General features: G+C 44.0%; 1 protein-coding gene across 1 annotated transcript in view; it reads right to left on the bottom strand.

Moving 5' to 3' along the window:
* Positions 1 to 12,823: 12,823 nt before the first annotated feature.
* SUCLG1 (succinate-CoA ligase GDP/ADP-forming subunit alpha) overlaps positions 12,824 to 25,154 on the bottom strand; it is a 63,404-nt gene continuing 51,073 nt past the window's right edge. Inside the window, exons 7-9 of the mRNA XM_073586713.1 lie at positions 24,711 to 24,862; positions 17,019 to 17,207; positions 12,824 to 13,084 (exon numbers count right to left, since the gene is read on the bottom strand). Coding sequence (XP_073442814.1) covers positions 13,058 to 13,084; positions 17,019 to 17,207; positions 24,711 to 24,862 — 368 coding nt within the window. The 3' untranslated portion in view covers positions 12,824 to 13,057. The remainder of the gene's footprint in view (positions 13,085 to 17,018; positions 17,208 to 24,710; positions 24,863 to 25,154) is intronic.

Below are 25,154 nucleotides of genomic sequence, written 5' to 3'. Positions count from 1 at the left end.
CTCGGATCCATTTCCCGGGTCCCCCGGGTGCCGGCGCGCGTTTCCCCTCACAGGAACGCAGGGGAACGCAAACCGGAAGTGCGTCGTCACCGTCACTTCCGGTGGACTAGCCGCCCCCTCAGACGCACGCGCGCAGCTCCAATGCAGCGCTGGGAGGAAGGAGGAAGCCGAGGAGCTGCTACAGGACCCCGGCAGGCACCATACCGCCCTACTTTACCTCGGAGGGCGCGGGAGGGGTGGCCGACATCCCGAGTCACACCAGCGGTGGAGACGGGAGCAGCGTATGGAGGAGGAGAGGCGAAACCCCCCGACCTCGGCTGCCAGCTGTGAGTACAGAGGGGCTCTGCTCGCTGGCCACGGCAGCCCCTTGTGACCTCTTCATGCCCCGATAGGGACAGGAAAAACACTGAGGTAGCAGTAAGGGGAGGGTTATTTAACCTCTTTGTGTTCCTGTCCCCTATTAGGGCGGGGAGACAACCTCCAAAGTGGCTGTTGTGGAAGGTGACTAGAGAAAATGTTTATCACCCAGACATGGATTACGGCATGGGACAGAACAACCGAATGGTGAGGGATATTGTTTTTTATTTTTGTTTTATTACAGGAGACAAGGGATTCAGTGGAATTAGCTGTTAGGTGAGAATAACTGTGTTTGTTACTTTAATCCCTTAAAGACCGCCGATACGCCCTTTAATGGCAGTAATTAAGGGTATTTAAACCACAGCGCCATTAATTCACGGCGCTGTGGAGTAAGTAAATAGCGCCCCTCAGTGTTGGATTTTTTCCGGGGTCTCGGCTGCCAGGGGTAGCCGAGACCCCAGAGAACATGAATCGGGTCAGTTTTTACCGACCCCGCTTTTGCGATCGCCGTTATTAACCCTATAACAGCGATCGCAAAAAAAAGCAGCTATTTTGCATGTAATTTCTCTTTCCTCTGATGTGATCCCCCCCTGTACCTCCCAGTCGTCCTGGATTCCCTCCCGGTGGTCCTCTGTCTCGCCGGCGTCCTCCGGTGGGCGCCGCCATCTTGGTTCCGGAAGAAAATGGCGGGCACATGCGCGGTGCGCCCGCCGCAAATCTGCCGGCTGGCAGATTCCATTCATTCATTTTGATCACTATGATAAAATATCATAGTGATCAAACTAAAAAAAAATAGTAAATTGCCTAACTAAGGCTGGTTTCACATTTGCGTTTTTTAGCGCTGGAAAAAAATGCATATGTGCGCATGCGTTTTTTCCCCTATATTTAACATGGGTGCGCATACCTGCGCGCTTGTAAGCGCATGTATGCGATTTTCATGCGCTGCGTTTTTTTGGGGTGTGCGTTTGTATTTTCCAGACGCAGCATGTTGCATTTTTTGGCCCTGCAAAAAAGCGCATGCGCACATATGCGCACGTTTTGCGCTAAAAATGGCCATTATAGCCTATGGATGCGCATATGTGCGCACTGGCATGCTCATGTATGCGTTTTTTTGCATATGCGTTTTTTTTTTTTAACCATGGAATTTAGGGGTTTGGGTTAGAGTTAGGGTTAGTTAAGGGGGTTTAGGGTTAGGGTTAGGGTCAGGGTCAGGGTTAGGGTTGGGGTTTGGGTCAGGGTTAGGGTTAAGTATGGTTTGGTTAAGGGTTAGGGTCAGGATTAGGGTTAAGTATGGTTTGGGTTAGGGTTAGGGTCAGGGTTAGGGTTAGGGTCAGGGTTAGGGTTAGTTAGGGTTTAGGGTTTGGGTTAGGGTTAAGTATGATTTGGTTAAGGGTTAGGGTCAGGGTTAAGTATGGTTTGGTTAAGGGTTAGGGTCAGGGTTAGGGTTAGGGTTAGGGTCAGGGTTAGGGTTAAGTATGGTTTTGTTAAGGGTTAGGGTCAGGGTTAGGGTCAGGATTAGGGTTAAGTATGGTTTTGTTAAGGGTTAGGGTCAGGGTTAGGGTCAGGGTTAGGGTCAGGATTAGGGTTAAGTATGGTTTTGTTAAGGGTTAGGGTCAGGGTTAGGGTTAGGGTCAGGGTTAGGGTCAGGGTTAGGGTCAGGGTTAAGTATGGTTTTGTTAAGGGTTAGGGTCAGGGTTAGTTAGGGTTTAGGGTTTGGGTTAGGGTTAAGTATGATTTGGTTAAGGGTTAGGGTCAGGGTTAGGGTCAGGGTTAGGGTTAGTAAAGTCATGGTTTGGGTTAGTGTGAGGGGCCACCTAAAAATGTTGGAAAAAAACGCAAACGCGGTAAAAACGCACTAAAAACGCTTACAAACGCATAAAAACGCTGCATTTTTTTCATGCATGCTCATAAAAATGCTTGAAAAAAACGCAGCAGTTGTATGCTTTTGTATGCGTTTTTTCAATGCGTTTTTTTGCGGGAAAAACGCGCTGCAAAAAAAAGCAAGTGTGAAACTAGCCTAAGGTGGTGATAATCGAGGGGGCTAACAATGAAATAAAGAAAATAATTTTTTTTTCATTTTTCCATTAGGGTTAGGGTTACGGTTGGAATTAGGGTTAGGGCTAGGGTTAGAATTAGGGCTGGAATTAGGGTTAGGGCTAGGGCTACGGTTAGAATTAGGGTTAGAATTAGGGTTAGGGCAAATTAGGATTAAGGGCCCGTTACACATAGCGATATCACTAGCAATATCGCTGTAACGTCACTGATTTTGTGACGCAGCAGCGATATTGCTAGCGATATCGCTACATGTGATACTTACCTCTGACCAGCTCTCCCGCTGATTATCGCTGATCGCGCGAGAACATCCTGGACCATTTCTCATCGGGCGCTTCCTGCTGGGCTTCCGTGGCGCCGACGCGGGTGGGAGGACGTCAGGATCGCCGAGTCTGACAGGTAAGAAGCGACCCCCGACCGCTGCTATGTTGCTGGTGAGATCTGCCTGTTTGGCAGCTCACTAGCGACCACTTAGCGATGCACCAGCGATCCATATCGTTGTCGGGATCTCTGGTGCATCGCTAAGTGTAACGGGGTGTGTTGGGATTAGGGTTGGAGCAAGAATTGAGGGGTTTCCACTATTTACCAACTTTGGGGTCTAATTTCTCCTGTTACCCTTGGGAAAATAAAAAAATTGGCGGCTAAAAAAGAAAAATCACTTTTGTGGAAAACAAAAAGACTTATTTTCACGGCTCTGCGTTATAAACTTCTGTGAAGCACTTGGGGGTTCAAAGTGCTCACCACACATTAGATAAGTTCATTAAGGGGTCTAGTTTCCAAAATAGTGTTGCTTGTGGGTTTTTTTCCACTGTTTAGGCACACCAGGGGCTCTCCAAAAGCGACATGGCGTCCAATCTCAATTCCAGCCAATTCTGCATTGAAAAAGTCAAACGGTACTTCTTCCCTTCTGAGCTCTGCCGTGCGCCCAAACAGTGGGGTATCAGTGTACTCAGGACAAATCGCACAACAACTTTGGGGTATGATTTCTCCTGTTACCCTTGTAAAAATAAAAATTTGGGGGAAAAAAGTTCATTTTTGTGGAAAAAAAATGATTTTTTATTTTCTCGGCTCTACGTTATAAACTTCTGTGAATCACTTGAAGGGTCAAAGTGCTAACCACACATCTAGAAAAGTTCCTTAATGGGTCTAGTTTCCAAAATGGGGTCACTTGTTGGGGGTTTCCACTGTTTAGGAACATCAGGGGCTCTCCGAACGCAATATGGCATTCGATCTCAATTCCAGCCAATTCTGCGTTGAAAAAGTCAAACGGCACTCCCTCCCTTGCGAGCTCTGCTGTGCGCTGAAAAAGTGGTTTACCCCCACATTTTGCGTATCAGCGTATTCAGGAGAAATTGCATAACAAATTTTGTGGCTCATTTTCTCTTTTAACACTTGTGAAAATAAAAAAAAAATTGGTTCTGAAGTAAATTTTTTGCAAAAAAAGTTAGATGTTAATTTTTTCCTTCCACGTTGCTTTAGTTCCTGTGAAGCACGTAAAGGGTTAATAAACTTCTTGAATGTGGTTTTTTGAGCACCTTGAGGGGTCTAGTTTTTACAATGGTGTCACTTTTGGGTATTTTCTGTGATGTACACCCCTCAAAATGACATTACATATGATGTGGTCCCTAAAAAAAAATGGTTTTGTAAATTTTTGTGAAAATGAGAAATCACTAGTCAACTTTTAACCCTTATAACTTCCTAACAAAAAAAAAAAATGTTGTTTCCAAAATTGTGCTGATGTAAAGTAGACATGTGGGAAATGTTATTTATTAAGAAATTTGTGTGATACATCTCTCGGATTTAAGGGCATAAAAATTTAAAATTGCAAAATTTTCAAAATTTTCACCATATTTCCGTTTTTTTCATAAATAAACACAAGTCATATAGATGAAATTTTACCACTAACATGAAGTACAATATGTAAAAAAAAAAACAGTCTCAGAATCAGCGGGAGCCGTTAAAGCGTTCCAGAGTTATAACCTCATAAAGTGACAGTGGTCAGAATTGTAAAAATTGGCCTGGTCATTAAGCTGCAAACTGGCTCTGTCACTAAGGGGTTAAAATAAAAAATTAAAAGTGTGTTTCGTTTTATTTCAAATAAAATACTTTATTCTAGCTGTGTCTTTATTTACAATGCAACTATAGGATTAGTAATGGATAGGCTATGTGCACACGGTGCGGATTCTGCTGCGGATCTGCAGCGGATTTGGCCCTGCGGATCTGCAGCAGAACTGCAGGTGATGTACAGTACCATTCTAGCCTATGGAAAAATGAAACCGCTGTGCAGACGGTGCAGATTTTTTTGCGCGGTTTTGCCTGCGGTTTCAAATCCGCAGAAAGAATTGACATGTCATTCTTTTCTGCGGATTCCGCTGCTGTTTGCCATGTCCTCCATTGTGGAGGTGAGAAACCGCAGGGTAATCCGCAGGTCTTTTGACCTGCGGATTTACTTGCGGATTGTGCAAAATCCGCACAGAAAAATCCGCGGGTGAATCCGCACCGTGTGCACATAGCCATAGGTGTCTAATAGATATCTTCAGTATTGTGTCTTAATTTTTCTGAGATGTGACATTTCTTACTGTTCACATGAAAATCACAAAAAACATGAGAACATGCATTTTGAGGAGCCTTGTGTTTATTTTTTCTATATTTTTGTGTCATGTAATATAAATTTTCACATGATATTTATTTCGTTTCAGATAAGAGTCTGTTGATAAGATTATTTATGATCCGCTTTGTAAATACCAAGTGGATCAAATCTGTCTCATGAAGTTTTTTTCAAGCTATGAAGATGAAATTTTTTAAACTGCGATTGTGCCGATTACTATGAGTATTGTGCCTTGATTCTTCTGAGATGCGATTTATATCTTACTGCTTGTAAAAATAATATCTTTAGCTCCTTTTGTTTATAAAACGGCTGTCATTTAAAATTGCTAAAAAATATGAGAACATGTAATATGGGAAGTTTTGTGCTTGTAATATTCTTTTATAAATTGTTCTCTATCTTTTTGTCATGTTAAATTTCATTTCAACTGTTATTTGTGGATGTTAATTAATGTTTTTGAAATTTCACCCGTGTGCTTAACTGATCCGAGCATATAAGCACTGTGTTGGAGAATGTTTGTTATCATGACTAAGGGTGCTGTGACACCTGAAATGCGTTGATAACGCATGACCTGTTGCTAGCTGTGCTGATACTTTTATCCTCTATTTTGGAATATTCACGTGAATAAAGAAATCAGAATTTTTTCACTTAATCGTGGAGCTGGATTTTTCTTCCATTGTGCAATACTTCACGCCCCGACACAGCGGTTCCTTGCTCCGATCTCCATGATGTCTTAACTGGCAAGTTGGCATTTTTTTTTTTTTATATGTCTAATAGATACCTCTCCATTACTAAGCCATGGGATTGATGTCACGTGACAATGCAAAGGTGACATCAACCCCACAAATATGAACCCCACTTCCCACTTGCTCTGTAGCGGTGGCAACTGCCGGGCTAAGCGCCAGAATAGATAGATGCACCTTTTCTGGGTGGCTGCGAGTTGCTATTCTTAGGCTGGGGGGCCAATATGCATGGCCCTTTACCAGCCTAAGAATACCAGCCCCCCAAGCTGTCTATAATTTTTTTATTTTTTTACTTTTTTATTCCAGGATATTTGTTTTGTGTTTTGGTTTTGGTTTTCTCTGTGTAAAGGTCATGTGTTCATATGCAATTACATTTTGCATGCACATTAATTTACTTTTTCTGCTCAGACCCAGTTTCTCATGGCCCTTTACCAGCCTAAGAATACCAGCCCCCCAAGCTGTCTGCTTTAGCTTGGCTGGTTGTTGAAAATGGGGGGACCCACAGTTTTTTAAAATTATTTAAATAACTAAAAAAACGACGTGGGGATCCCTCTACTTTTGATTACCAGTCTTGCTAAAGCTTACAGCTGAGGGTTGCAGCTCCCAGCTGGGAGTTTTGCCTGGCTGGTTATCAAAAATACAGGGGAACACACTATGTTTTTTTTTCCCATTTATTTACAGCGCAGATGCGGACTGATGAATACTCCCATCAGCCGCTCCTGCTCTCACTGTTAATAGCGGCAGTAGTCCCATCAGCTGACACCAGTGACTGGAGTGAAACTTTATACCTCTGGGTATAAAGTATAAAGCGCGCTTAGCTGTCATTTGACAACACGGGAAACGCAGCTGTCTGACAGGCGGTATTGATTTTACCACCAATCAGAAGCGGTGTCTTGTAAACTGTACCAGGTCAAGCGGCTTTTAAAAATTTGAACCCACTGTAGTTTTACACAAAGCATGTTAAACTGTATGCATTAATCATTGAATCCATAAAAATTTTTGGAAGGTTTTTTCCCTAGTTTTAAATATACCAGCGAAATGCAACTTGAACCGTGTTATAGTGTATGTATGAATCATTGAAACCATAAACAATTTTTCAAGTTTTTTTTTTTTTTTTTACCTAACACCAAAATGGAACAGAAAGCGCGTAATACTTTATGGATGAGTAATTGAATCCAGACAAATTTTGCACTGTTTTTTTCTAGTCATATATACCACCGAAATCCACCCGAGAATATGCAATACTGGATGGATGAGCAATATAATACAGAAAAAAAAATTGGCCATCCACAGACCCCTGAAAGGCAAAAACTGGTGGACCTCATTCAAACACTTTTAACCCCTTCCAGATACTCTCCGTATACAAACTGCTTTGTGGTCAAATGCGAGTGTCAGCTCTATATGAGCACTGACAACATACAGCAATGCCCACGATGTGTGCAATAAAATTTTTGAAATTGTTGTTCATTTTTAATTTTGCCTGTGGAGATATTAGCAACCTTTCTTTTTTCTAAATGCAAGTGGGTGTAATCAGACCGTTTTCACTGGGGTGTGTACTTCTCCCTGTATGATGCTATCCAATTATAAGCAGGCAGCAGCAACATACTAGAAAAATAACACGCCCACCGTAGCTTAGACTGCAATGTACAAACTGGCTACGGATCTCTCAACCAGAGAATAACCGTTTCAGATATTTCTATGATGTTGTCAAGCTCAGATCAGCAGAGCCGTGGCCAGTTTGCCCATTGTGGTCCATGCTCACAGTCCGATTTTGACAGACATAAATGACAAGGCGGGAAAACTTTTTTTCTTTTTTATTTATATGTCCGAGGAAATCTGATGCTACTCTAATCAAACTTTGATTAGAACAATAGGACCCAGGGTACACAACTACTTCTGTCAGTCCTAAGGACAATGTGCATGCGTGACCACCGATCATACACTTATCAGTCTTGTCTATAAATAAAACATTGTTTTCATTGGTAAACAAAAAAAAAAAACTAAACATACTCCCCATCTTCTCATTATTTCATGGTGTGTACGGGCCGGGTATCTCCTCTCTGTAATGTGATCTCTCAGTGAGAATTTGCACATCCATGTCTCTCAATTCCCTTTCAGTGAGTGCAGACTATCAGAAGTTAACAGTAGTGAAAAAATTTTTTTTACATACAGGGGGGGTAGTTTTTTTCGAAATCATACATATTAAAAAGTTTGCATACACTAGTGAAATGTACAGAAAACAATAAATTTATGAGTTTGCTTTATGGCCGCTCCTTCATTTTTTTCTCTAACACGAGTGCCGATTCCTAATCCAACAGGAACTGAAGGTCATCCTGCACTTCTGACTCAAAGTGGCTGAAGCCATTTCTGCCATTAAACTTCCATTTGTAGAAGGTTTTTGAAGTGTTGCATTTAGTACTTTTGAGAATTTAGAAGAAAACATTTTAACCCTGTCATTCTCTAGGTTCTATCCAGTATTTTCCTTTGTATGATATATAAGACATGGAACAATTGCAGTAAAAAGAAAATGTTTAATAATCACCTGTAGATGAATATTAGTCCATTAGGATGGGTAAAATCTGGTGCAAAGTGTATAGCAAAAAATGTTGGAAAAATTAGCTATATTTAATATCAGTTTTATACATTCACAATTAATAAATAAAAGGTTTAAGGATATGTGCACATTTTTTTTGGGGGGGGGGGGATTTATGGGTTCAAAAGGGGGTGTCCGATAGATGCCTCTCCATTAATAACCCCTGAGCTTGATGACAGCTGATATTACAGCAGGCATCAAACCCAAAAAATATTAACCTGGATTGCTACTGCACAAAGGCAAATTGGGGAAGAGTCGGGTCAAGAGCCATAATTGGTGCATTTAATGTGATGCACCACTTCTGGGGTGGTTACAGGCTGGTATTTTTAGGCTGGAAAGAGCCAAATAACCATGGACACTCCCAGCCTGATAAAATCGCTTCCAGCTGTCTGTTATTCCTTGGCTGGTTATCAAAAATAAGGGGGACCCCCACATAGTTTTATTATTACATTAAACCTACGTTCTCGCTCATATAACAATTCTCCCTGAACACAGTGTGCCGAGCATCGCATCACCGGGCCTCCTATAAGACCCGATGTGGCTGGCCCTTCACAATAATGCCACTGGCCAACATGGCTACGGCATTACCGTGTATGACAGCCAATCCCTTCATGTTTATGGGCAAAAAAGTGGCAAAACATGCGGGTTGGACACTCGAGCATTATGCTCGACCACCCGTGATACTCAATTGAATAACGAGCAGCGCCAATCATGCTCATAACTGGTACACAGTGCTTATACAATATGATTGCAATATATTAAGAATATAAACACTTTGATGGGAGGAGGAGGAAGAGGAATGCTTCTTTAAAGAAATACTAAAAAAGAAAAATAAATCAGGGAAACAAAGGCACTTCCATTTGTGATATTACTACAACTGATATAGGTGGTATAAAAAAAAAAAAAAAAAAAAAGAAGCGCAAACCTGGTAAAATGAAAGAATTTTCGGTCCAGTACCGGAACCTTCCTCAGGTTTAATAGTTGTTGCGCTGCCTGGCTTAAACATAATGGTTTTGGCGCTCATTACAGGTAGATCAGCCACTTGGTAAGACCTGGAAATGGCATTAGGACATAACATAACAGGCATAACTAAATACATATAATAAATAAATAAATGAATACAATACAGTGAACCTATGATTTGTGATGAGCGCCAACCTTTCCTGTGATGAATTATTAAACCAGAGAAAGTTCCTGGTACGGGTCCAAAAAAATGCATTTAACCTATTATTGTTATTTTAATTTTGTAACTTACCACAGATTTATCCCGTGTTTAACGCAGTAACAATTAAAGTGGTTTTAATCAGACAGCACCATTAGGCATCTTAACGAGAAGCCGTCATCAAATTTTTCATGTCCAGTTTGTACTAGTGGCTGCAGAGTGGAGTGCAACATTTTTGGGGGTTTTTGGCCTCTTTGTTGCGGAAATATTAGCAATCAAAGGAGATAAAAAAAAATTAAATCTAAGTAGGTGTTTTTGGGTATTACTCCCTGTATAAGTTGCCCAAAAATAACCAAGCAGCAATCACACATTTGCTGTGCACAGGTGCAACTTGTATCGCTCTGCAGGGATATCAGAGCAGGCTGCAATTACATTTCACACAGGAGTAGTCCAGAACAGACAGGTTACTCCTGTGTGAGATGTACTGACAGCCTGACCTCACTGCAGAGCAATAAGTTGCTTGAGCACAGCAGATATCAGGGTAATTACAGACACATCTCTGTACAGGCAGACGGTGGCTGGTAAGTATATTACTAGGGACAGGGAACATTTATTAGTGATACCATTATGGGGATGAAATTTAACAAAAAAAAATGCTTTAAAAAGGAAACCTGTCAACTGATACATGCTGCCCAAACCACGGGAAAACAAGAATCAGCCACTGGCTCTAGCTTAGGCTGGTTTCACATTCGCGTTAAAACAACGCTGCGCACTGCGTCGTTAAGCCCCGCCCCGATCCGGCTCCCTGCCCGCCCCATCCGGGATCACCGCCTACTTTCGCATTTGCACGCATGCGATCAGCGCACCCTATCTTTAGAATAGGGTGCGCAGATCATGCGCTGCCAGTGTGAAAGTAGCGTGCTGCGCACTTTTGACGGTGCGCCGTGAGCGCCGAAATGCAACATGCATTGCAAAGGAGGCGAACATGAACTGTAGACCTGGTGTCTGGTGCAGAAGTCCAAAATACAGACTTCTGGAAGACAGATTGGAGCTGGAAAATCTCTCCATATTTGGGTCTCCATTGATTTCTATGGGGATCAGGTTAAAGTTCAAGGACAGTTCTGGTACCTGAACCGAACTTTGGAGCTTCGGTAGAACTCGTACATCCATGTGTCCACTCATCCCTAGTCTCATTGCGTAAATGCAAACGCAGGCAGAGGCTTGCCAGTAACTGTCAGCGGGTGGAGAGAAGTTGCTGGGCACTCCCCATGTACAACTAGTCAATAGCGTGGCTTGGTCCCCGGCCGCTATTAAAAGTATGTTATTCTCTGAAGCACAGCAGTTGACAAGTTCTTGTATTTAATCATCAACTGTCCCACTTTCCAGTGCCGCTCCGCTAGTCTTTCACGAGAATTCTTTTAAGTCTCTCCGGTTCACACTGGGGTCAACGAGTGAGCCGGAAGTTGATCCACATTGTAAAAGGAACTACCAATTCACACATATACCCCAGCATGAGCCGGTGGGATAAAATTTTGATCATGAGTGCCAAGATGTTGGACTACAGCACTGAGTCTGCTCTTTGAGCCACCATGCTGTCCTGACCCTGGATGTTTGAGGTCATTGTACTGTTGCAAAATAAATTTGGAGCCAATCAGATGCCTCTTTGATATGGTCTTATATTTCTCAGCATTGAGGACACAATTAATCCTGACCAAATCCACAAAACAAATACATACTGTCATGATCCAGGCCAGGGTTTCTTTCTTGTTATTCTCTACCCGGTCTGTTCATTCAGGGGTTTAACCTTCTCTGCCTTTGGGTTCTGTGTGGCTATCTCAGTCTGCTGAGGCCTGCAGACCAATGTCAGTGATAGTTCATGCTCCCAGACTAGAGCAGCTGACCCCTTGCTCTGTTCCCGTGACTTACCTTTCCTGCCACTCCGCCTGTCTTCGTGTTCGCTCCCTGTGCTTGGACCTCTTGGTATGTGACCCGACTTGTCTTCTGACCTGTTTGACTGTCTCACGTCTTGGTTATCTCTGCTCCCGTCAGGCTCTGAATTCTGGCTTGTATTTGACCACGTGTATTGCTGTGACCTCTGGTACTTCTGTTCCCGTTTCTGACTCGGCTCGTCTGCTGTGTGTGCAACCTCTCTTCCCTCACCAGCATCCCCTGGTGGAGGTTGTGCTATACTGCACTGCAGCAGCATTACACATACAACCCCAATCTCAAAAAATGTGGGATGCTGTGTAAAGAGTAAAGAAAAGTAAAGAAAGAACTGCAATTATTTAGAGCGTGTTGTCAAAAAGTTTTACTAATGAAAAAACAGGAGGGTCAATTTTCAAGTAAGTCACATGACTGCGCATAAAATAAAAAAAAGGAGCATGTTAGAGATGCATAGTCTCCCAGGAGCAAAGATGGTCAGAAGTCACCAATCTGTGAAAAACTGCGTCTAAAAATTGTGGAAATATTTAGAAAAACATTCCTCGACAAAAATGTATATCTAGAGATTTTGCAGAAAATCATGTGCCCAAGGGACAAAGCAGAAGGTCAATATTGGATGCTTGTGATCTACAGCCCCTCAGGCAGCACTGCATTAAATACAGGCAGGATTCAGGTGCGCAAACAATGAATGCCCTCAGGAAAACTTTCAGAGTTTATTGTCTGCAAACACTCTCCAAATGGAAGTTAAAAGGAGAACCTGTCACCAGTAACGTAGGGCCAGCACCTGTACACCCTCATATACAGCATGCTATGACGTCTGTTTGCAATGCTTACAGTGTGGTCCGATGACAGTCGCTGGCGTTGATCTGGGCGCCTCCTCTCCTCTTGTGATGGTTGTCCTCCTGTTCTCGCTTTGCGCTGATGATGTGTCCTATGTCATTCACAATGTCCTCCATTGTGCTCATGCGCAGACACACTGCTCTCTGCCATGCTGAGGGCAGAACACAGTATTGCACTGCGCAAGGGCGGGGAAATGGCAAAGATCGCCGACACAAGAGTATTTCCTCTGCTGAGTTGCCCTCTATAGCCCCTTTGCGGATTATAAGGCGACATCATAGTTGTAAATTATGGGTTGGAGGCTCACTTAGTGTTTCATCCTCTCCTATGCTGAAACCCTAGTTGAGCTTTTGAAGTGTTAAGTTTGAGTCCCCACGGCTGCATGTCTCACGGCTGTTCACGAGGAGCATCATGGGAACTTGCACTTCGGTCTCAATTCTTGTCCGAGGTGAGCTACATCATTCTAGAAGCAACATTTGTTTTACAAATCATGAAAATTCGCCACCGGTTTAAGAAAAAAAAACAAACACGAATTTAGGATCCAAAATAAATGGAAATATTTATTTTAGGAAGGCTGTACAGTCTTGTGAGCAGATCTGCAGAGAGATCCCTCTATCCTCTTCATGTTGGGAGGAGACAGGCAAAAATAACAGTTATGGCTTCAAATGTGGCTGTGCAAAAGACACCGGTGTGGAGAGCGAAGATCTGGACGAAAGGAAACGACGCGGACGCGATAATGTGCTGCTGCTGTGTCTCTCACTCCTTCCTTACAGCATTTTCCTCTTCTCAAATTCCTGCAGGGAGATAAATAATGTATGTTAGTGACATGGAACAAGCTGCAGGCAAACGCCACCTTCAGATTAACACCTGGTAATTTTTCTTTTTCATTGTAGTGCGGGCGTAGGGACCAAATAGACGGGATGGCAGCTTTCTAGGCCTCTCCTAATATATGGGAAGGTGAAGGACGCATGGAACGTAGGAGAAGCACTTGGGTATTTGCTGATCTCTCCCACCTATAACCTCGGTAAATCACACCTTGCTCAAATTAGCACTGAAGACATCCACAGAGCTCCATAACAAAAACCTTACATCTGCCTGTCAACGTCTGGAGGAAGAGCGATCCTCTGCTGCCATCATGTGCAGGGAAAAGACCCTACAGCTCACAAATCACTCAGTGCTGCATGAACATACCCTGCATAGAGCACACACGCAGCCTTCCCGCCATCGCACGCAAGCATGCAGCCTCCCCGCCGTCGCTCGCACGCACGCACGCAGCCTCCCCGCCGTCGCATGCAGCCTCCCCGCCGTCGCACACACGCATGCAGCCTCCCCGCCGTCGCACACACGCATGCGGCCTCCCCGCCGTCGCACACACGCATGCGGCCTCCCCGCCGTCGCACACACGCATGCGGCCTCCCCGCCGTCGCACACACGCATGCAGCCTCCCCGCCGTCGCACACACGCATGCAGCCTCCCCGCCGTCGCACACACGCATGCAGCCTCCCCGCCGTCGCACACACGCATGCAGCCTCCCCGCCGTCGCATGCAGGCTCTCTTTCCAACACACAATTAAGCAGTGTTCACACGTAGCGCAAGTAGAGCATTTTTTCTGTTGCTTTTTACCCATGTCTTTTCTGCAGGTGTCGATACCAAAATAAGCATCAACATCAACAAACTGGAGCAAGTTCAGAAAAGAGCGACCAGAATGGTGACCGGTCTGCAAACCCTGTCTTATGAGGAAAGGTTGCAGGATTTGGGAATGTTTAGTTTGCAAAAGAGAAGACTGAGAGGAGACTTAATAGCTGTCTACAAATATCTAAAGGGCTGTCACATTGTAGAAGGATCAACTTTATTCTCATTTGCTCAAGGAAAGACTAGAAGCAATGGGATGAAGCTGAATGGGAGGAGACACAGATTAGATATTAGAAAAAACTTTTTGACAGTTAGAGTGATCAATGAGTGGAACAGGCTGCCACGAGAAGTGGTGAGTTCTCCTTCAATGGAAGTCTTCAAACAGAGGCTGGACAGACATCTAACTGGGATGATTTAGCGAATCCTGCTTTGAGCAGGGGGTTGGACCAGATGGCCCAGGAGGTCCCTTCCAACTCTACGATTCTATGATTCTATGATTCTAAGCAATATAACAAACTTCTATGACTTTTTTTATACACTTTCCCATTTATTAATGCATTTTAAAGGGAAAAATAATGGTATTAACTAGCAGATATGGGGATAATTAATAGTGTTCTTTAGGCCTGTTTCACACGTCCGTTTTTTGACGCAAGTCAAAATCCGCCAATTTTAGAAAAAAATGGATCCGCCAAAAAAGGGGCGAATCCGATTTCCCCCCCATAGACTTACATTAGTGGCGGATCTTGACTGACGGTCGTCCGTCCCACCCGTTTTTGACAGTTCCGCCAAGATTTTAGCAGCTCCCGGGCGGATGAGACGGACCCTGCAACATTTTTTTCCTTGACGGTCCGCTATTTTTAAGTGCGCATGCCCGGAAGCTTTACTTCGGGAAGCATTTTAACTATGAAATGCCGTTCCGGGAGCGGCGAAAAAACTCTCTCTTTTCATCTTCGGCGGATCCGACCAAATTAGCGTCCGCCGACATCCGTATGTCCCATCCCGATGGTCGGATCCGTAATTTTCATTTTTGGCGGATGTCAGCTGTCCGCCAACAACGGAAGTGTGAAACAGGCCTAACCTGCACAGCGCCAGCACTTAGAGCCCCTCTGCCAAGAGGAAATGAACTTTACTCCTCCCGGCAGCGTTCACTCTTGAGTGTGGGCCAGTTAGGGTTCAGTCACCAGTCTGTGTATAGAGTGGCGGAGGATATAACCGTGCCCCCGGCACTGACTGCCGGCCCTAATGCTGAACGGCTGTCAGTCAGTGCCGGTGATCTATAGAGACAGAGAAGTGACTGAACCCACGCTGGCACTACACCCACGACTGAACGCTACCGGAAGGGATAACGTTAATTTCTTCCTAGCAGCGGGGATCTAAGTGATGGCGCCGAGCAAGTTCAGAATGCTTAAGTTTTTATGCACGAGAAAAGCACAGAACTTACACTTTGTGCGAACACGGCCCAATAATACAGGTAACGTTATGGGCCAGGCACTTTATGGCGCTGTTCGCACTCAAGTCAAGCTTCTTTTAATGGATTGAGACAGACACTTAACCAGTAGAAGAGCTTGTCCCACAAAGACAACTTGGGTCCTAGTGTTCAGGGCTGTTCTTACCCTTCATTCCCACCCCATGTCTATTTCCCCTTGAGAGATCTGTGAGAGCTTATTTTTTTTCATGACAAGCTGATATTTTTATAGTTAGCATTTTTTTTTTTTTACACATAAGACATCACTTTATACATACGAGACACTTTTTATTGCATTTTTTTTTTAATGGAGGTATAGTGACTGCTAAATAAATTAATTGTATTTCTAGCGATTTTTCTTTTTATCGTGTTTAATGTATTGGTCAATTATTTTTCACCGACGCTTCCAAATAGGTGTTTTTATTACTTTAATTTTTAAAATGGCTAAAAAGGAGGAATGCTGGCTTTATATTTTATTTTTTAATTTTTTTTTTTCCACTTTTAAACATATTATAACTCTTTTGGGGGAATTGATCCTCACAGAAGGACTGAGATGGAAGCCATGGGGACCCTCAGCAGGCCCCTGACTGCCATGACAAATCATTGGCGTCCCGAGAATTACGACATGGAGAGAAGGGGTGATGGAAGCAGGGTGCGCACTCCATTTATATGCTGCTATCAGACATAGAAAGCAGCATTTTAGTGGATGATTAGCAGTGAGCGGAGCTTGCTCCGGTAGCTGCTGTTAAAGGTAGATGCCGGCTGTGTGGACAAATAAAGAAAAACACAACCTCACCTATCGGACCCCCATTAGTGCCCCACTTGGCATCCATCGTCCTCTTCTGGCTTCAGGTGATCAATGCAGCCAAGGTCAGGCCGAGCTTCGAACTCTTCCATGATGATGCCCCAGCCAAAAGGGGTGGCCAGGAAACACCACAGTATAAAAAAAGAATTGGGGTCCAGATGGCATTTTTTTTTTATTTTTTTTTATTTAATACTGTAAAAGTAGCAGACGAACCCTTGCCCTTCAGTGGTGGATAAAGCCCCTTTAGAAAACCCCTGCCATTGCCTATACGAGTTTACACGATTTTGCTTCTAATGTAATTAGTAAATTTGCTATTTTTTTTTTTTTTTAAATTTCATGAAGCCGTGGGATAAGGCGGCAGACGATCACCTGGAGAACACGCTCTCCGGATTAATATGACAATTACACGTTATTACAAAGCGAAACCAAAGCGGTTTTCAGTTTTGCACCACCTCCAACATCGCAGGATGAATGTTTCCCCGAATAGCGCGACTTGGGCACAGTTTCCTGACAGCTGTGCTGTAAAGATTTTTTTTCTTTTCTTTCCTCCTTTTTGCCATTTTCTTGCTCCTCTGCCAAATGCAATTTTAATTCTTAAGAGTTACGTTTGGCGCTCGCTTTTCTGCAGATAAAGACTCGCGCGCGGAGCATGACCGGGTGCTCAAAAACAGAGCCTGCAGGCGTAGAGGAGGGGAAGGTAAAAAAGTAAAAACCAAGTCCTGTACGGAAGCCAAAACTGCAGAGAACAAGGCAGACACCGACCTGATGGTCAACTCCGAACCACTCAGCGAGTCACTGCCGAGAGTGGAGGAATTGGGAGCTTTACCTTGTGCATGGTGCTTCCAAGTTGGGCAGGAGACATGCTGACCACCACGCCGGCTCTCTGCAAGGCTGCAATCTTCTCTTTCGCTCCTCCTTTCCCGCCGGCAATGATGGCACCAGCGTGTCCCATCCTCCTGCCCGGAGGGGCGGTCAGGCCAGCAATAAAAGACACCACAGGCTTAGCGTTAGAGCCCTGTTGGATACAAATGGAAATAATTAGAAATAGCTGTGACATCCAGCTGGTAATAGATTGTAATGCAGATCTTATTTACTTCAATAGGAGCAGAGTGTATGCAAACAAGGACACTCATATCACCAACTAAATCAATAAAATCACAGTAAATCTGCAAGGAACAGATATTTTTCTTTAAGTTAAAAGGAGTATTTCCCATTTCCAAGATCCGATCCAAATAGGTAGTAGGTGTAAAAATAATATTAGAAAATACATCCAATAAGAAATGTAATATAGTTCTTCTGATTCGCTATGTCACTTACCACATGTGCAGAGCATTGCAGTAGCTTTGGTATCCATGGTTAGAACCACTAGCATCTAACTGTCACTGTATGAGTGGTTGTAACCATGGATACCTAAGCTACTGCAATCATAGAATCATAGAATCGTAGAGTTGGAAGGGACCTCCTGGGCCATCTGGTCCAACCCCCTGCTCAAAGCAGGATTCGCTAAATCATCCCAGTCAGATGTCTGTCCAGCCTCTGTTTGAAGACTTCCATTGAAGGAGAACTCACCACTTCTCGTGGCAGCCTGTTCCACTCATTGATCACTCTAACTGTCAAAAAGTTTTTTCTAATATCTAATCTGTGTCTCCTCCCATTCAGTTTCATCCCATTGCTTCTAGTCTTTCCTTGTGCAAATGAGAATAAAGTTGATCCTTCTACAATGTGACAGCCCTTTAGATATTTGTAGACAGCTATTAAGTCTCCTCTCAGTCTTCTCTTTTGCAAACTAAACATTCCCAAATCCTGCAACCTTTCCTCATAAGACAGGGTTTGCAGACCGGTCACCATTCTGGTCGCTCTTTTCTGAACTTGCTCCAGTTTGTTGATGTCTTTTTTAAAATGTGGTGCCCAAAACTGGACACAATATTCCAGATGAGGTCTGACCAAAGAGGAGTAGAGGGAAATAATGACTTCACGTGATCTAGACTGTATGCTTCTGTTAATACATCCTAGAATTGCATTTGCCTTTTTTGCTGCTGCATCACACTGTTGACTCATATTCAGTCTGTGATCTATTAGTATACCCAAGTCTTTTTCACATGTGCTGTCACTTAGCCCTATTCCTCCCATTCTATATGTGCTTTTTTCATTTTTATTGCCCAGATGTAGTACTTTGCATTTCTCCCTGTTAAAAACCATTCTGTTAGTTGCTGCCCACTTCTCCAGTTTATTTAAATCTTTTTGAATCCTCTCTCTCTCTTGCACATGGGGTAAAATGATATAGGGAATCAGAAGAACTATGCTACATTTAAAAAAATAAAAAAAAAATGCAAAAAAAGTTCCAACTTGATTGGAATAAAGGAAAAAAAACCCAGCAATTCCAACTTTATTTTTTGGTGGGTTTTGTTTTTATGGCGTTCATTTTACGGTAAAATTGAGCTGGCAATAAATAATTTTTATAGCTTCAACAGGATTTTATTTTTTTTCAAGGTTGCACTTTAGTTTTTATTGATGCCATTTTGAGATTCATGTGATTTTCTGGTCCCTTAATCCCATTTTCCCTTACAGTCACACAACATATAGGCATATTCTCTGCCTTGTGAGCAGATAGGACAGGCGGAAAATTTAAGTTAAGCCCCCGTTACACACTGCGATATCGCTAGCAATATCGCTGTAAAGTCACCGATTTTGTGACGTTCCAGCGATATTGCTAGCGATATCGCTGCATGTGATACTTACCTCCGACCGGCTCCCCCGCTGGTTATCGCTGATCGCGCGAGAAGCTCCTGGACCATTCCTCGTTGGTCACTTCCTGCTGGGCTTCCTGTGGCGCTGACGAGCAACGCGTGGAGCCAGGCGGGAGGACGCAGGATCGCCCGTCTGACAGGTAAGTAGCGACCCCCGTCCCCAGCGATGTCGCTGGTGAGATCTGCCTGTGTGGCAGCTCACTAGCGACCACTTAGCGATGTACCAGCGATCCTGACCGCGTCATATCGCTGGTCGGGATCGCTGGTGCATCGCTAGGTGTAACGGTACCCTTACACTTTAAAAGGTGACCCGAATTCTGCCCCCTAAGTGTTTGTTCTGTCTCATTCAGCTCAAAAATCTTGGTGGTAAGAGCAGACATTTCTATTAAAAAAAAAAAAATAAAAAAATAATCAATTAGCCTCTAGTTTAAAAGAAAGCCAAAGCAGACTTCCATTTTACCAAAACAGTAAGATTCTAGCTGCCTCTTGGCTCACTCTTAAAGGGAATCTGTCCCCTATTTTTTTGTCTACTAGCTGCCGGCACAGACATCAGGGGCTTATCTACAGCATTCTGTAATTCTGATTCTGTAAAGCTGTAGATAAGCCTCCGATGTACCCTGAAAGATAAGAAAAAAAAAGTGTTAGACTATACTCACCTAGGGGCGTTCCGGGTCCGGAGGGTGTAGCGGTCCGGTCTGGCGCCTCCCATCTTGCAGTGATGACGTCCTCTTCATTCCTGCCCGTTGCAGCTCCGACGCAGGCGCACTACTCTGCCCTCAATAGGGCTGAACCTCTTCCGGCACCTGCGCACTGCAGGACTCTGCTCTGCCCTCAACAGGGCAGAGCAGTGCGCCTGCGCTGGAGCCACAACAGGAAGGGAAGAAAAGGACGTCATCGTTAGATGATGGGAGGCGCCGGACCAGATCGCGACTCCTTCCGGACCCGACCCGGAATGCCCCTGGGTGAGTATAATCTAACTCTTTTTTCTTATCTTTCAGGTCACATCGGGGGCTTATCTACAGCATTACAGAATACTGTAGATAAGCCCCTGATGGCGGTGGCCGCAGCTGATAGTCAAAAAAATTGATGACAGATTCCCTTTAAGTACTGCCTTATGCTCCTTGTCTCAGTGGAGCAAATACATAATGGGTCCTCTCGACCAGTCCCAGTAATTCCAGAAAACAATTCATGGGATGTCCGCGAGTCTGTCTCCAGACCTGAACTCAACAGCCATTTAGGTCTTCAGGCTCAAACTAGGAGACCTCGCGGAAAGTCACTGCATTACGTCCAAGTTTCACAGACATATGTATGAGCCACAAGACTAACGTTCCACAAAAAATCTGGCTTTCTGCAGTCACTTTTGAGATCTGTACAGAAGGTCCCTCCTTAAAAAGTGTCTTTTTTTTCCAGGTCTTATTATTCCTGGTGCTTCCCCAAATATTTCAGTTTTTTTTCCTCTTTCAAAAATCCACCATACGGTAATTGTGCTACTTTATAGAATTTTTTAAAAAGGGGCGCTGCTCATTGGGTAATTATGCAGTGCAGCCTAAAGGCACGCCCCAGAGGATCCTCGGAGCCCCACCCCCTCGGGGTAAAGCCCATAAACATTAGTTTTAAATAGTCAGTGGAGCAACGGGAAAAAAATAAGCGCAAAAACTGAACACAACCTGGTGACAGGTCCTCTTTACTTACTACATCCCCATCTATTGTGCTGCTACTGTAGGGATAATGATGACTAAAGACAATTCTGTTTTCCCTTAGTCCCTTCCTTATACTATTCTTAGTCAGCATGCTAATAAATATTAAATTACGGTACACAAAAAAAAGGTGGCAGCACCAATCAAGGAAGATGCTGTATCTTTAATAATTCCCCGAAAAGCTTTAGGGCCGAGACCCACCGCCTCTCATCTACCTTGTGGTACGTTGGGAGCTGGAGTGTATCAGTTTTGAGCAAGTTCTAAATTTAATTCTATAAAAAAAATTAATAAAAATAAAAAAGTTACCAAGAATAATTTTTTACATTTCCAGCCTTTAAAGAAAAATAAATTATCTGCAAATAGAGGTGAAAACAGCGATAAAAATCAATAGACAGGAGCAGAAACATTTATCTATTCACAGACGGGAAATAAGAAAAAATAAATAAATTAGGAAACATTGGAATTATTCATTAGTGGTAACACGAGAGCGGATGGAGGGCCTCACAGGTCACTAACGCAGAGTGATCAATGAGCCAGGACGTGCGTATCTTCCAGGATGGGGGATGGGGGAGGGGGGGGGGACACAGGGAGGTCACCCGAGAAATTGTCCAAAAAGGTAAGGCTCTCTTCAGAATAGTTTTTCTGCAATCTATTTTCAGCTTCTATAAAAGCACAAAAAAACACCATAAACATTTAAGTATTTTTTTTTTTTTTTTGGGGGGGGGGATTGTTAATATATAGATTTTATATATTTTTTTTAAATAAGAAAACCAATGGTGAAAAAGTGCAGGTTTTTTTTTTTTATGTAAACTTCAGTCTGCGGTACTTTTTCAAATGCAGCATGGGCCTTTTATATCAGAGCCTTCAGTATAGGAGAGAAAAAGAAGAAAAAAAAAAAAAAAGAATGAAAACAAAAATTTCTACATAAAATAAGTTCTCAAAAAAGGAAAAAAAATTAAAAAATAGTCTGTGTGCCTTATTTCCCATTGCAGTCACAATATTGGGGGAGGGCTCATGCAGCAGCCATCTCTTATCTGAGAGACTTGTACGGAATTGATCCATGTTTTTTGAAAAAAAGAAAAAGCACTGGCGCATTTCCCACCTCTCTTCTTGCTCCTTCCTTGACCGCTTACAATCTGGCTTCTGGCCCCATCAATCCACTGAAACTTCCCTAACTAAGGTCACCAATGACCTATTAACTGCCAAGGCCAAGCGACCCTACTCTGTCCTCCTCCTCCTGGACCTGTCCTCTGCCTTTGACACAGTGGACCATTCCCTATTACTACAGACCCTCTCATCTCTTGGTATCAAAGACTTGTCCCTATCTTGAATCGCATCATACCCAACAGACCGGACATTCAGGGTCTCCCACTCGCACACCACCTCCTCACCGCGCCCCCTATCCATCGGAGTCCCACTAGGTTCAGCCTTAGGGCCCCTGCTCTTCTCCATTTACATCTTCGGCCTCGGACAGCTCATAGAATCTCACGGATTTCAGTATCACCTCTATGCTGATGACACACAGATCTACATCTTTGGACCAGATATCACCTCCCTACTAAACCAAATCCCTCAATGTCTGTCTGCTATTTCATCCTTCTTCTCCACCAGATTTCTAAAACTTAACAAAACAGAATTAATCATCTTCCCCCCCCCCCCCCCATCTCACGCGACACCACCCTAACGGACCTATCCATAAAGTAAACGGCTGCCCACTCTCTCCATTCCCACAAGCTCGCTGCCTTGGGGTTATCCTTGACTGATCTCGCTTTCAAACCACATATCCAAGCCCTTTCAACTTCCTGCCGACTTCAACTCAAAAACATTTCACGGATCCGTACATTCCTCATCCAAGAATCTGCAAAAACCCTAGTCCATGCCCTCATCATCTCCCGCCTTGACTACTGCAACCTCCTGCTCTGTGGCCTCCCCTCTAAAACTCTCGCACCCGTCCAATCTATTCTAAACTCTGCTGCCCGACTAATCCATCTGTCCCCCCGCTACTCCCCGGCCTCTCCCCTCTGTCAATCCCTGCACTGGCTCCCGATTACCCAAAGATTCCAGCTCAAAACCCTAACCATGACATACAAAGCCATCCACAACCTGAGTCCTCCATACATCTGTGACCTAGTCTCCCGGTACTTACCTGCACGAAACCTTCGATCCTCACAAGATCTCATTCTGTACTCCCCTCATCTCCTCTTCCCACAATCGCATACAAGATTTCTCCCGCACATTCACCCTACTCTGGAACTCTCTACCACACATATCAGACTCTCGCCTACCATGGAAACCTTCAAAAAGAACCTGAAGACCTACCTCTTCCAACAAGCCTACAACCTGCTGTAACCACCAATCCGCTGCACGACCAGCTCTACCCTCTCCTACTGTATCCTCACCCATCCCTTGTACATTGTGAGCCCTCGCGGGCAGGGTCCTCTCTCCCCCCTGTACCAGTCGTGACTTGTATTGTTTAAGATGACTGTACTTGTATTTATTATGTACTGTATATACTCATGTATAAGCCGACCCGTGTATAAGCCGACCCCCCTAATTTTGTCACAAAAACTGGGAAAACTTATTGACTTGTGTATAAGCCGAGGGTGCACAGTGAGCGGCCCCAGATAATGCTGCTAGTGAGCGGCCCCAGATAATGCTGCACAGTGAGTGGCCCCAGTTATGCTGCACAGTGAGTGGCCCCATAATATTGCTGCTGCCTCCGTTACCAGAAAAAAAAAAAAAAAAAAACTGTATACTCCCCTCCATCGCTGCCCCCTGCTCATCAGCATTGCTGGCTCTGCAGTGACTGTGCAGGCAGAGGGCACGATCGCGCCCTCTGACCTGAATGTCACTGTAGACGACGCAAGACAGCAGAGCGCAGGGACAGGTGAATATGCCTCCCCCTGTTCATACTCACCCGGTCCTGGCGCTTGTCTCTGCAGCGCAGCCCATGCTTGTTCCATGTTATCGGCGCTGCTCTTCCTTCTTCAGCGGTCACGTGGTACAGCTCATTAAATATGCGCATATTTAATGAGCGGCTACACTCGACAGCTGAAGCAGGAAGGAAGAGCAGCGCCGACAACATGGAACAAGCGGGGGGCTGCAGAGGGTGAGTATGATCTCTGACACCCCCGCTCCCCCTCCCCCGCCGATCCCCCCCGGTATATGACTCGTGTATAAGCTGAGAGGGGGACTTCCAGCCCAAAAACATGGGCCGAAAATCTCGGCTTATACACGAGTATATACGGTATACCCCTCCTCACATGTAAAACGCCATGGAATAAATGGCGCAATAGTAATAATAATTTCCTACATTCATGGTTCCTTTATAGTGCTTTTCCTCAAACCAGACGTTGATTGTATGCCTGAACTATACACTAATATACTGACCATACACCTAAAATACTGCAATTGTCAGCCAAAAGACTTGGCCCTTTCCTCACCCACACACAAAGTGCAGCATTACTGAGCGCTCATGCTTTTTCTATGGGGAGAGGTAAGTATCCCACTGTCAGGCCACAATGGCATCAGCTGATATCCCCCTTACATCAAATAGATCGGGCCTGAAACTGCCCACCACTGACAGTTTGTCAAGAGTCTGGAGGCCCCTATACACATCAGATGGTTGGCTAGTTGTGCGGAAACCAGATTTTAAAGACTGCCATGAACATTATTAGAATAAAGTTGGCCAAATCCTCTGCTTAGTGGGACCCTAACTGATCACTATAACTAAGGGGGTAAAGAGTTAGAAATCCAGTTAGCACCCTAGTAGTGATGTTACAAAAATAAAAACAAAATTAAATGAATTTAGAATTGACAATAGGCTAAGGAGTAAAACTGACTACGATCTGACTACGTAGTTTGTTTGTAGTCTGTTGCCATGGAGATTTAGACAAAACAAAAAAGAAGACGACTATTGGCTATGGTTGTCTTTTTTCTTATTGCAGATATTTCATTATTGCCTTATTAACAAATTATACTTTTCAATATAAAAAGAGGGTGAGGTTGGGGGGAAGGAGGGAGGGAGAAATCCCAGGAGACAGGCTTTATTCAGAAACTAACTACAACACTTACTGTATTATGTTCCTTCAAAAATTCAGCAGCATTTTCCTCGGCACTTCCACCAATTTCACCGATCAGAATGATCCCCTCTGTCTTGGGATCATTTAAGAATACCTCAAGGCAGTCAATGAAGTTTGTCCCGTTAAAAGGGTCTCCCCCGATACCTTCAAAAGCAAGATCAACCAAAGTTACAATGCTGCAGATGCCCAGGAACGAGGACGAGCTGGTGCACAACCACAAAGGGCAGTAATGGTTCACAAACGGCATGACTGTTTTGGATAAAAAATTGAACTTCTGAGCAGGGCTGTGGAGTCGGAGTCGTGGAGTCGGAGTTAGTTTTGGTTGGAGTCGGAGTCTGAGTCGGTAGAAATGTACCGACTCCAACTCCAGCTTTAAAAAAAATTTATTAATATTTCATAATTGAACTTTCATATGAATTTTATAAATGTTACTCAA

This window comes from Dendrobates tinctorius, unplaced genomic scaffold (assembly GCF_039654945.1).
Source record: "Dendrobates tinctorius isolate UK_male_01 unplaced genomic scaffold, ASM3965494v1 ptg000095l, whole genome shotgun sequence".
NCBI classification, from domain to species: Eukaryota; Metazoa; Chordata; class Amphibia; order Anura; family Dendrobatidae; genus Dendrobates; species Dendrobates tinctorius.
Note: the sequence above shows the minus strand (reverse complement) of the source record. Positions and strands in the feature narration are given on the sequence as shown.